The following is a 13,528-nucleotide window of genomic DNA, read 5'->3' as shown; positions in this document are numbered from 1 at the left end:
ACAGACAGACAGACAGACAGACAGACAGACAGATTTAAACCTGCAGGTCCTCTCAGACCAGGGTATCCAGACAGACAGACAGACCTTTAAACCTGCAGGTCCTCTCAGACCAGGGTATCCAGACAGACAGACAGACCTTTAAACCTGCAGGTCCTCTCAGACCAGGGTATCCAGACAGACAGACAGACAGACAGACAGACAGACAGACAGACAGACAGACAGACAGACAGACAGACAGACAGACTTTAAACCTGCAGGTCCTCTCAGACCAGGGTATCCAGACAGACAGACAGACCTTTAAACCTGCAGGTCCTCTCAGACCAGGGTATCCAGACAGACAGACAGACCTTTAAACCTGCAGGTCCTCTCAGACCAGGGTATCCAGACAGACAGACAGACAGACAGACAGACAGACAGACAGACAGACAGACAGACAGACAGACAGACAGACAGACAGACAGACAGACAGACAGACAGACCAATTAAACCTGCAGGTCCTCTCAGACCAGGGTATCCAGACAGACAGACAGACAGACAGACCTTTAAACCTGCAGGTCCTCTCAGACCAGGGTATCCAGACAGACAGACAGACCTTTTTAAACCTGCAGGTCCCTCAGACCAGGGTATCCAGACAGACAGGGTATCCAGACAGACAGACAGACCTTTAAACCTGCAGGTCCTCTCAGACCAGACAGAGACAGACAGACAGACAGACAGACAGACAGACAGACAGACAGACAGACAGACAGACAGACCTTTAAACAGGTCCTCTCAGACCAGGGTATCCAGACAGACAGACAGACCTTTAAACCTGCAGGTCCTCTCAGACCAGGGTATCCAGACAGACAGACAGACAGACAGACAGACAGACAGACAGACCTTTAAACCAGCAGGTCAGACAGACCAGGGTATCCAGACAGACAGACAGACCTTTAAACCTGCAGGTCCCTCAGACCTCAGACCAGACAGACAGACAGACAGACAGACAGACTTTAAAGACACCAGGGACAGACAGACAGACAGACAGACAGACAGACAGACAGACAGACAGACAGACAGACAGACAGACTTTAAACCTGCAGGTCCTCTCAGACCAGGGTATCCAGACAGACAGACAGACCTTTAAACCTGCAGGTCCTCTCAGACCAGGGTATCAGACAGACAGACAGACAGACCATTAAACCTGCAGGTCCTCTCAGACCTGGACAGACAGACAGACAGACAGACAGACAGACAGACAGACAGACAGACAGACAGACAGACAGACAGACAGACAGACAGACAGACAGACAGACAGACAGACAGACAGACAGACAGACCTTTAAACCTGCAGGTCCTCTCAGACCAGGGTATCCAGACAGACAGACAGACCTTTAAACCTGCAGGTCCTCTCAGACCAGGGTATCCAGACAGACAGACAGACAGACAGACAGACAAACCTTTAAACCTGCAGGACAGCAGGTCCTCAGACAGACAGACAGACAGACAGACAGACAGACAGACAGACAGACAGACAGACCTTAAACCTGCAGGTCCTCTCTGACCTGGGTATACAGATAGAGAGAGAGAACAGACAGACAGACAGACAGACAGACAGACAGACAGACAGACAGACAGACAGACAGACAGACAGACAGACAGACAGACAGACAGACAGACAGACAGACAGACAGACAAACCTGCAGGTCCTCTCAGATCAGGGTATCCAGACAGACAGACAGACAGACAAACCTGACAGGTCCTCTCAGACCAGGGTATCCAGACAGACAGACATACCTTTAAACCTGCAGGTCCTCTCAGACCAGGGTATCCAGACAGACAGACAGACCTTTAAACCTGCAGGTCCTCTCAGACCAGGGTATCCAGAGAGACAGAGAGACAGACAGACAGACAGACAGACAGACAGACAGACAGACCTTTAAACCTGACAGACAGACAGACAGACAGACAGACAGACAGACCTTTAAACCTGCAGGTCCTCTCAGACCAGGGTACAGACAGACAGACAGACAGACAGACAGACAGACAGACAGACAGACAGACAGACAGACAGACCTTTAAACCTGCAGGTCCTCTCAGACCAGACAGACAGACAGACCTTTAAACCTGCATCAGACCAGACAGACAGACCTTTAAACCTGCAGGTCCTCTCAGACCAGGGTACAGACAGACAGACAGACAGACAGACCTTTAAACCTGCAGGTCCTCTCAGACCAGGGTATCCAGACAGACAGACAGACAGACAGACAGACAGAGACAGACAGACAGACAGACAGACAGACAGACCTTTAAACCTGCAGGTCCTCTCAGACCAGGGTATCCAGACAGACAGACAGACCTTTAAACCTGCAGGTCCTCTCAGACCAGGGTATCCAGACAGACAGACAGACCTTTAAACCTGCAGGTCCTCTCAGACCAGGGTAGACAGACAGACAGACAGACAGACAGACAGACAGACAGACAGACAGACAGACAGACCTTTAAACCTGCAGGTCCTCTCAGACCAGGGTATCCAGACAGACAGACAGACCTTTAAACCTGCAGGTCCTCTCAGACCAGGGTATCCAGACAGACAGACAGACAGACAGACAGACTTTAAACCTGCAGGTCCTCTCAGACCAGGGTATCCAGACAGACAGACAGACCTTTAAACCTGCACAGATCCAGACAGACAGACAGACAGACAGACAGACAGACAGACAGACAGACAGACAGACAGACAGACAGACAGACAGACAGACAGACAGACAGACAGACAGACAGACAGACAGACTTTAAAGACAGGACAGACAGACAGACAGACAGACAGACAGACAGCACAGACAGACAGACAGACAGACAGACAGACAGACAGACAGACAGACAGACAGACAGACAGACAGACAGACAGACAGACAGACAGACAGACCTTTAAACCTGCAGGTCCTCTCAGACCAGGGTATCCAGACAGACAGACAGACAGACAGACCTTTAAACCTGCAGGTCCTCTCAGACCAGGGTATCCAGACAGACAGACAGACCTTTAAACCTGCAGGTCCTCTCAGACCAGACAGGACAGACAGACAGACAGACCTTTAAACCTGCAGGTCCTCTCAGACCAGGGTATCCAGACAGACAGACAGACAGACAGACAGACAGACAGACAGACAGACAGACAGACAGACCTTTAAACCTGCAGGTCCTCTCAGACCAGGGTATCCAGACAGACCTTTAAACCTGCAGGTCCTCTCAGACCAGGGTATCCAGACAGACAGACAGACAGACAGACAGACAGACAGACAGACAGACTTTAAACCTGCAGGTCCTCTCAGACCAGGGTATCCAGACAGACAGACAGACAGACAGACAGACAGACAGACAGACAGACAGACAGACAGACAGACAGACAGACAGACAGACAGACAGACAGACAGACAGACAGACAGACCTTTAAACCTGCAGGTCCTCTCAGACCAGGGTATCCAGACAGACAGACAGACCTTTAAACCTGCAGGTCCTCAGGGTATCCAGACAGACCAGGGATCCAGACAGACAGACTTTAAACCTGCAGGTCCTCTCAGACCAGGATATCAGACAGACAGACAGACAGACAGACAGACAGACAGACAGACAGACAGACAGACAGACAGACAAACCTGCAGGTTTAAACTTGCAGGCCCAGACAGACCAGGGTCAGATCCAGACAGACAGACAGACAGACAGACAGACAGACAGACAGACAGACAGACAGACAGACAGACAGACAGACAGACAGACAGACAGACAGACAGACAGACAGATTAAACCTGCAGGTCCTCTCAGACCTGACCAGGTATAGGTCCTCTCAGACCAGACAGACAGACAGAGACAGACAGACAGACGTTTAAACCTGCAGGTCCTCTCAGACCAGGATACCAAGACAGACAGACAGACAGGCAGGCAGGCAGGCAGGCAGGCAGGCAGGCAGGCAGGCAGACAGACAGACAGACCTTTAAACCTGCAGGTCCTCTCAGACCAGGGTATCCAGACAGACAGACATACCTTTAAACCTGCAAGTCCTCTCAGACCAGGGTATCCAGACAGACAGACAGACAGACAGACAGACAGACAGACAGACAGACAGACAGACAGACAGACAGACAGACAGACAGACAGACAGACAGACAGACAGACAGACAGACAGACAGACAGACAGACAGACAGACAGACAGACCTTTAAACCTGCGGGTCCTCTCAGACCAGGGTATCCCTGTAAGAAGATGAAAGAAAAATCTGAAATAGGCAAATGAGGTCCATGGACATTTGTCTAGACAATGTTGATAAATCATACTTGTAACTAAGAATCAAAACATGAATGCCTACTTATTGCTCAGAAATTCACTGCTGAATAAATACAGACCTGGAACCCTGGATATCCAGGTTGGCCTTCTCCCTGTGTTCCAGCATCACCCTGAAGAGAGAATCAAGATAATATTGTGTATTCAGAATATTAGCCTCATGATAAATCAGATAAGCTCTTCAATACACTCACCCTTTTCCCAATGGGCCCTGCATCTCCTGGTGCTCCTGGAGGCCCCCTGGGGCCCTTAACACCCTGGGGGGAGAGACCCTGGTCAAAACATGCATTGTAGTTTGCATGTGTTACCACGTGGTACAGCTGTGTCATCATCGAAATCATTAAATGACTGGTCATCGTACCGCAGGCCCGTAAGGTCCTGGCTCTCCTCTGTACCCTTTGAGCCCAGACACTCCACTCAGACCCTTTCAGGGGGAAGAAATGAAGAGAGGGGTTGCGACAATGACTGGAGGTAAAACATCAACCTATATTTAGGAATAGCCCATGAGAGAGCTAGCCTGTTCCCCAAGAAGGTGTTGGTGGAACCATATAAGAAAGAACAAGTGATCACAGAGTGATAGAGGACAGAGGGACACTCACCTGTGAACCCACGTCTCCAGCCTGACCTTCATGACCCTGTGCTCCAGCAGAGCCTGTGTCACCCGTCTCCCCTTGACCACCTCTTATTCCTGGAGCACCTCTCAGTCCCCTCTCTCCCCCTACACCCTTAAGAGAGACAAATAGGAAGAGAGAGGGAGAGAGAGTGTCATGTGTGCTCCCTCTCCGGCCTCTAGGTCACCAGGCTGCTCGTTAAGGCGCACACCTGTCACCATTACGCGCACCTGCGCATCGTCAGACTCATCTGGACTCCATCACTTCCTTTATTACCTGCCCTATATATGTCACTCCCTTTGGTTCCTTCCCCGGGCATCATTGTTTCTGTTTCATATCTGTGTGCTGTTTGTGGGTCTTGTTTTGTATTTAGTTGTATTTATTTATTAAAACACAAACTCCCTGAACTTGCTTCCTGACTCTCAGCACACATCCATTACAGAGAGAGAGAGGTCACCAGCTTGGATGTGAACAGCATTGTTCAGCTAAACAGCAACTTCCCATCAGTCAACAAGGCCATTTTACCATAATGTAAACATCAAATAAAGGGTTTACAAAAGCTAAACCAACTTTTTTGATTCATTATATACTAATGTGTTTTCTTTCACAGTGATACAACTATTTAATTCAGCCATTTAGTCAATGTAGAGCAGGGATCATCAACTAGATTTCTTGAGCAGATTGTCGGGTGGACCGGAGCATAGTTACAAATAGAAAGCAAATTGACCTCAAGAAGCCCTGCTTACATTTGTATTCAATCACGTTTCTCTCTATTATGCGTGTGAATACTTGGGAACAGATTTCTTAAATTCCCTTGGAGCTGATTTCCTGTTGTCCAACAATAATAAGATGTCACTTATTTTTTTGAAAACTTGGGGGGTGAAATATTTTTATTTTTATTTTACCTTAATTTAACTAGGCAAGTCAGTTAAGAACAAATTCTTATTTTCAATGACGGCCTAGGAACAGTGGGTTAACTGCCTGTTCAGGGGCAGAACGACAGAACAACACCTTGTCAGCTCGGGGGTTTGAACTTGCAACCTTTCGGTTACTAATCCAATGCTCTTACCACTAGGCTACCCTGCCACCCCTACACTCTTACCACTAGGCTACCTGCCACCCCTACACTCTTACCACTAGGCTACCTGCCACCCCTACACTCTTACCACTAGGCTACCTGCCGCCCCTACACTCTTACCACTAGGCTACCTGCCGCCCCTACACTCTTACCACTAGGCTACCTGCCGCCCCTACACTCTTACCACTAGGCTACCCTGCCGCCCCTACACTCTTACCACTAGGCTTCCCTGCCACCCCTACACTCTTACCACTAGGCTACCTGCCGCCCCTACACTCTTACCACTAGGCTTCCCTGCCGCCCCTACACTCTAACCACTAGGCTACCTGCCGCCCCTACACTCTTACCACTAGGCTACCTGCCGCCCCTACACTCTTACCACTAGGCTTCCCTGCCGCCCCTACACTCTTACCACTAGGCTACCTGCCGCCCCTACACTCTTACCACTAGGCTACCTGCCGCCCCTACACTCTTACCACTAGGCTTCCTGCCGCCCCTACACTCTTACCACTAGGCTACCTGCCGCCCCTACACTCTTACCACTAGGCTACCTGCCGCCCTACACTCTTACCACCTACCCTGCCACCCCTACACTCTTACCACTAGGCTTCCCTGCCGCCCCTACACTCTTACCACTAGGCTTCCCTGCCGCCCCTACACTCTTACCACTAGGCTTCCTGCCGCCCCTACACTCTTACCACTAGGCTTCCCTGCCGCCCCTACACTCTTACCACTAGGCTTCCCTGCCGCCCCTACACTCTTACCACTAGGCTTCCCTGCCGCCCCTACACTCTTACCACTAGGCTTCCCTGCCGCCCCTACACTCTTACCACTAGGCTTCCCTGCCGCCCCTACACTCTTACCACTAGGCTTCCCTGCCGCCCCTACACTCTTACCACTAGGCTACCCTGCCACCCCTACACTCTTACCACTAGGCTACCTGCCGCCCCTACACTCTTACCACTAGGCTACCCTGCCGCCCCTACACTCTTACCACTAGGCTACCTGCCGCCCCTACACTCTTACCACTAGGCTTCCCTGCCGCCCCTACACTCTTACCACTAGGCTACCTGCCGCCCCTACACTCTTACCACTAGGCTTCCCTGCCGCCCCTACACTCTTACCACTAGGCTACCCTGCCACCCCTACACTCTTACCACTAGGCTTCCCTGCCGCCCCTACACTCTTACCACTAGGCTTCCCTGCCGCCCCTACACTCTTACCACTAGGCTTCCCTGCCGCCCCTACACTCTTACCACTAGGCTACCTGCCGCCCCTACACTCTTACCACTAGGCTTCCCTGCCACCCCTACACTCTTACCACTAGGCTACCTGCCACCCCTACACTCTTACCACTAGGCTACCCTGCCACCCCTACACTCTTACCACTAGGCTACCTGCCGCCCCTACACTCTTACCACTAGGCTACCTGCCGCCCCTACACTCTTACCACTAGGCTTCCCTGCCACCCCTACACTCTTACCACTAGGCTTCCCTGCCACCCCTACACTCTTACCACTAGGCTACCCTGCCACCCCTACACTCTTACCACTAGGCTACCTGCCGCCCCTACACTCTTACCACTAGGCTACCTGCCGCCCCTACACTCTTACCACTAGGCTTCCCTGCCACCCCTACACTCTTACCACTAGGCTTCCCTGCCACCCCTACACTCTTACCACTAGGCTACCCTGCCACCCCTACACTCTAACCACTAGGCTTACCACTAGGCTACCTGCCACCCCTACACTCTTACCACTACCTGCCGCCCCTACACTCTTACCACTAGGCTACCTGCCGCCCCTACACTCTTACCACTAGGCTTCCCTGCCACCCCTACACTCTAACCACTAGGCTACCCTGCCACCCCTACACTCTTACCACTAGGCTACCTGCCGCCCCTACACTCTTACCACTAGGCTACCTGCCGCCCCTACACTCTTACCACTAGGCTACCTGCCACCCCTACACTCTTACCACTAGGCTACCTGCCGCCCCTACACTCTTACCACTAGGCTACCTGCCACCCCTACACTCTTACCACTAGGCTACCTGCCGCCCCTACACTCTTACCCACTAGGCTACCACTAGGCCTGTCCCTACACTCTTACCACTAGGCTACCTGCCGCCCCTACACTCTTACCACTAGGCTACCTGCCGCCCCTACACTCTTACCACTAGGCTACCTGCCGCCCCTACACTCTTACCACTAGGCTACCCTGCCACCCCTACACTCTTACCACTAGGCTACCCTGCCACTACACCTACCACTAGGCTCCCTGCCACCCCCACTCTTACCACTAGGGCCGCCCCTACACTCTTACCACTAGGCTACCTGCCCCTACACTCTTACCACTAGGCTACCCTGCCACCCCTACACTCTTACCACTAGGCTACCTGCCACCCCCACACTCTTACCACTAGGCTACCTGCCACCCCCTACACTCTTACCACTAGGCTACCTGCCGCCCCTACACTCTTACCACTAGGCTACCTGCCACCCCTACACTCTTACCACTAGGCTACCTGCCGCCCCTACACTCTTACCACTAGGCTACCTGCCACCCCTACACTCTTACCACTAGGCTACCCTGCCACCCCTACACTCTTACCACTAGGCTACCTGCCGCCCCTACACTCTTACCACTAGGCTACCTGCCACCCCTACACTCTTACCACTAGGCTACCTGCCGCCCCTACACTCTTACCACTAGGCTACCTGCCGTCCCTACACTCTTACCACTAGGCTACCTGCCGCCCCTACACTCTTACCACTAGGCTTCCCTGCCGCCCCTACACTCTTACCACTAGGCTTCCCTGCCACCCCTACACTCTAACCACTAGGCTACCCTGCCGCCCCCGGGCCAAATTCGGCCCATGCGCCATCAGTTGGGGTACCCTGATGTTCAGTGATCTAGTAAGATATGTGTCTTCCTGTGTCAGATTATGTGGACAGTGTTCGTCCTGGTCCGGGTGATGTATTGATTCTAGAACTAGCTGAGTTCCAAACCTCTGTGCCTGGCGCTCCAGACGGTCCAAAGTCCCCCTGTAAAACACAGAAAGGTGGACAGGTGCCTGAGGTCATCGTCCAATCGTTATTGGTTATGGCATAATTTTTCCATTCAACTATAAAAAATACACCTATACATTTGTGCGTTTATCACAACTGGCAGTTATCAGAATCTGCAACTTATTGACGATAAGAGTTATTGAGGTGGTGGTGTTTTTACTTGGTCTCCTTGGTCACCCTTATTTCCAGGTCCTCCGATTGGTCCAGGCTCCCCCTACAGACACAGATGAAACAATACAGCCACACAGAAAAGCTATCCTGTGTGATAGATGGATGGATGATTGAATGATCAAATTATTGATTGATTTGATTAGTTGATAAATCAATAGATTGATTGATTACCTTGGCTCCGTTGGCTCCAGACACTCCAGGAACCCCTGGCTCCCCAGGTGTTCCCATCTCTCCCTGTGGACAGGAAGGTCAAATAGAAATTGAAGTCACTCACACATTAAATAATGCAGAACAGACAATTAAGGTGCTGGGTATGACAGAGTTACCTTTTGTCCAGGTAATCCATAAGATCCTTCATCTCCTTTCTGCCCCAGAGGACCTGGCTCCCCCTATCAGAGGAAACAGTCATTACCAACATCAACCAGTCTGAACTTAACATGAATACTTCAGATATAACTAACAGCATTCATTTACTATTTATCTAGAGACTATGAAGTCTGCTGAGGACAGAGTTATGGGAATAATGTATAGTATTGTGTTTGCAGTACATGTCAGTCTACTGATTAGCTCTGGCTCCTAGAGCGCTATTGGCTGCCAAGTGATTCTTGGCTCTGGGGGGAAAATTCTGGGAAATGATGACCGCTTGGCGTAACGCTCCCAGAGTTTCACTGTAACTAGTCTAGGAGAATACAGTAAGCTGTGGTGTGTGTGGGTGTGTGTGGTGCGTGTAGTGTGTGTGGGGGTTCATGTGGTGAGTGTGTGAGTGAGATGGTGAGTGGGTGAGTGTGAGTGTGTGTGTATGTGGGTTTGTGTGGTGAGTGTGGTGTGTGGTTGAGTGTGGTGCGTGTGTGGGTTTGTGTGGTGAGTGTGGTGTGTGTGGGTGAGTGTGGTGCGTGTGTGTGTGGATTCGTGTGGTGAGTGTGGTGTGTGTGTGTGGGTGCGTGTGGTGTGTGTGTGGATTCGTGTGGTGCGTGTAGTGTGTGTGTGGGTGAGTGTGGTGCGTGTAGTGTGTGTGTGGGTGAGTGTGGTGCGTGTGTGGGTTGTGTGGTGAGTGTGGTGCGTGTGTGTGTGTTGCGTGTAGTGTGTGTGTGGGTACGTGTGGTGCGTGTGTGGGTTCGTGTGGTGTGTGTGTGTGGGTTTGTGTGGTGAATGTGGTGCGTGTGTGTGTGGTGTGTGTAGTGTGTGTGTGGGTGTGTGTGGTGTGTGTGTGGGTTTGTGTGGTGAGTGTGGTGTGTGTGTGAGTGTGGTGCGTGTGTGGGTTTGTGTGGTGAGTGTGGGTGAGTGTGGTGCGTGTATGTGTGGATTCGTGTGGTGAGTGTGGTGTGTGTGTGTGTGGGTACGTGTGGTGCGTGTGTGGATTTGTGTGGTGCGTGTAGTGTGTGTGTGGGTGAGTGTGGTGCGTGTGTGGGTTCGTGTGGTGAGTGTGGTGCGTGTGTGTGTGTTGCGTGTAGTGTGTGTGTGGGTGCGTGTGGTGCGTGTGTTGGTTCGTGTGGTGTGTATGTGTGTAGTGTGTGTGTGGGTGCGTGTGGTGTGTGTGTGGGTTTGTGTGGTGAGTGTGGTGTGTGTGTGGGTTTGTGTGGTGAGTGTGGTGTGTGTGTGGTGAGTGTGGTGCGTGTGTGGGTTCGTGTGGTGAGTGTGGTGTGTGTGTGGTGAGTGTGGTGTGTGTGTGGTGAGTGTGGTGCGTGTGTGGGTTCGTGTGGTGAGTGTGTGGGTTTGTGTGGTGAGTGTGGTGTGTGTGTGGGGTGAGTGTGGTGTGTGTGTGGGTTCGTGTGGTGAGTGTGGTGTGTGTGTTCGTGTGGTGAGTGTGGTGCGTGTGTGGGTTCGTGTGGTGCGTGTGTGGGTTCGTGTGGTGAGTGTGTGTGGTGTTGGGTTGTGGTGAGTGTGTGGTGTGTGTGTGTGGGTTCGTGTGGTGAGTGTGGTGTGTGGTGTGGGTTCGTGTGGTGAGTGTGGTGTGTGTGTGTGGGTTCGTGTGGTGAGTGTGGTGTGGGTTCGTGTGGTGAGTGTGGTGTGGGTTCGTGTGGTGAGTGTGGTGTGTGTGTGGGTTCGTGTGGTGAGTGTGGTGTGTGTGTGTGGGTTCGTGTGGTGAGTGTGGTGTGGGTTCGTGTGGTGAGTGTGGTGTGTGTGTGTGGGTTCGTGTGGTGAGTGTGGTGCGTGTGTGGGTTCGTGTGGTGAGTGTGGTGCGTGTGTGTGGGTACGTCCACATGGGACGGAGTAGATGGTATTATAAGGGGGAGTGTGGAAGTGGGACTAAGGAGGGCCGGTGGGGATCAGTCTGGAAACAGACTGTGAACAAAAGGAAAAGCAGCAGGAAACAAGACAAGCAGAATGTGATGACTTTGACTCTGGCTACATGACCTTGCATGACTCCTATAGACTTACCTCTGCCCCCTCGTCTCCTCTACAACCAGGCAGGCCCATGACCCCAGAGTCCCCCTACAGAGAGGGAAAGAGAGAGGGCGACGTGGGAGTTTACTGCACATTTCAAGGAATAATACGAACACGAGTGACCTCACTGAAAGTTTCCAGAGAAACAGAACTCTCTAATGTACTTTGTAATCTGGGCCTACTACACAGTTATCTGCTCTGAAAAACATCTTCTCTGGTCTGAGAAACATGTCAAGGGATTCAGGACCCGGGGTGGAGGTGGAGGTGGAGGTGGGGGTGTGTACTGTCTTTAAGCTAAATCTTCAATTTTAATAATGTTTTGGAAAATATTTTTGAATTTTTTGACTTTTATTTATTTATTTATATATATATTTTAAATATATATATTTTTTTTTTCAGAAAACAGTTTACAGACAAAAAGTATAGAAACAGACAATGATAACATATGATTATTAGTGATAACATAATTTTATTAGTGAATTTACATAGATGAATATGACATTTTTCCATTAGTGCAATTTGATTTATGAAGTAAAATAGTTTTTCTTGATCCTTTTCATGGTTAAGGAACTTCCTGTCAAATCTCCCAGGGGGGTTTAAAGGGATGTGACCATGAGGCTTTAGTGCTGAACATTTAGTCTAGAAAACACCTATATGATTCATCTGGCTCATATCCACCATACAGCACCTGGATTGGTTTTAAGATCATTTTTTTGGCACCCTGTTATACTCCATGTAGTGCCTCACGGGGATGGACAAAAGTATTCATCTATACTGTATAATAGGTCCAGAGCCTATGGAAGAAGGTACAGGTGTTACATTATAATACTGAGCCATCCTTCGTCTGTATTTCATTCTCATCTTGTTTTCCTCTCAACCCCTCTAATAATTCTGGAATATGGGTGTATATAAAGGGAGACCTGTGAGGGCGAAGCCTGCATCCCTGTTTAATTGGTCACTCACACTTTACGCCTTGTTTTTCTGTTTGTAAGTTTACAGAGTGATACTCTTGTTAAACATTTAATAATGCGGGGGCTGTGTGTTGAGTAAGAGGTAGAAAACAAACAAACCACAAGGCCATCCTTCCCGTCCACTCCATCCGCTCCTTTCTCACCCTAGAAACACATGGGGCACATGACTTCATTCCCACCACTGCAACTGGTTGAACTGGTGAGTAGGTGACAATGTGCATGACTGAATGGATGGATGGACACATGACTGAATGGATGGATGGACACATGACTGAATGGATGGATGGACACATGACTGAATGGATGGATGGACACATGACTGAATGGATGGATGGACACATGACTGAATGGATGGATGGACACATGACTGAATGGATGGATGGACACATGACTGAATGGATGGATGGACACATGACTGAATGGATGGATGGACACATGAATGAATGAATGAATGATGCATGAGATCAACAACATACCTTTTGTCCAGATGGTCCTCTTGGACCCTGTAGGGCAAAATAACATTTGAACATTTTGACAGCAGAACCTATGGCTGTTGGATGATGTGATGTATTCTTTATTTACATTATATATGTATGTACTACAAGGTTTATAAACACTATTATAATCACTATTACTCTCCACAAAATCGATGAGAGCTTACTCTGTCACCAGTAGGACCACGGTCACCCTGTAGAGAAAGACAGTGACGAACATCAGGGTTTAGCTTCTAAGCACTTAATACGGACAGTTCAAATTCCTGGTGTTGGAAACACTGGGAACATATGGCATATTTCAATACAGTTAAGTGAATGCTAGTGGAACATTGCATTAGCTAACCTCATACAGCCAGACATGTCTCTAAATATTGCATTTACGCCATAACTCTAAATTCTACCAGGCAATGTTACATTATAGCTAACCAGCAT

The 13,528-nt window shown here is 50.1% G+C and overlaps 1 protein-coding gene across 1 annotated transcript in view; it reads right to left on the bottom strand.

Annotated features, from left to right (window-relative positions):
- LOC123998325 (collagen alpha-1(VI) chain-like) overlaps positions 1–13,528 on the bottom strand; it is a 64,115-nt gene that overhangs the window by 32,869 nt on the left and 17,718 nt on the right. Inside the window, exons 12-24 of the mRNA XM_046303444.1 lie at positions 13,264–13,290; positions 13,079–13,105; positions 12,702–12,746; positions 11,626–11,679; positions 9,573–9,635; positions 9,418–9,480; positions 9,236–9,289; positions 9,016–9,051; positions 4,916–5,041; positions 4,678–4,740; positions 4,511–4,573; positions 4,379–4,429; positions 4,193–4,228 (exon numbers count right to left, since the gene is read on the bottom strand). Coding sequence (XP_046159400.1) covers positions 4,193–4,228; positions 4,379–4,429; positions 4,511–4,573; positions 4,678–4,740; positions 4,916–5,041; positions 9,016–9,051; positions 9,236–9,289; positions 9,418–9,480; positions 9,573–9,635; positions 11,626–11,679; positions 12,702–12,746; positions 13,079–13,105; positions 13,264–13,290 — 708 coding nt within the window. The remainder of the gene's footprint in view (positions 1–4,192; positions 4,229–4,378; positions 4,430–4,510; positions 4,574–4,677; positions 4,741–4,915; positions 5,042–9,015; positions 9,052–9,235; positions 9,290–9,417; positions 9,481–9,572; positions 9,636–11,625; positions 11,680–12,701; positions 12,747–13,078; positions 13,106–13,263; positions 13,291–13,528) is intronic.

The sequence above is a fragment of the Oncorhynchus gorbuscha genome, linkage group LG15 (assembly GCF_021184085.1).
Source record: "Oncorhynchus gorbuscha isolate QuinsamMale2020 ecotype Even-year linkage group LG15, OgorEven_v1.0, whole genome shotgun sequence".
Taxonomy (NCBI): domain Eukaryota; kingdom Metazoa; phylum Chordata; class Actinopteri; order Salmoniformes; family Salmonidae; genus Oncorhynchus; species Oncorhynchus gorbuscha.
The sequence above is the reverse complement of the archived record's forward strand: the minus strand, read 5'-3'. Positions and strand labels throughout refer to the sequence as shown.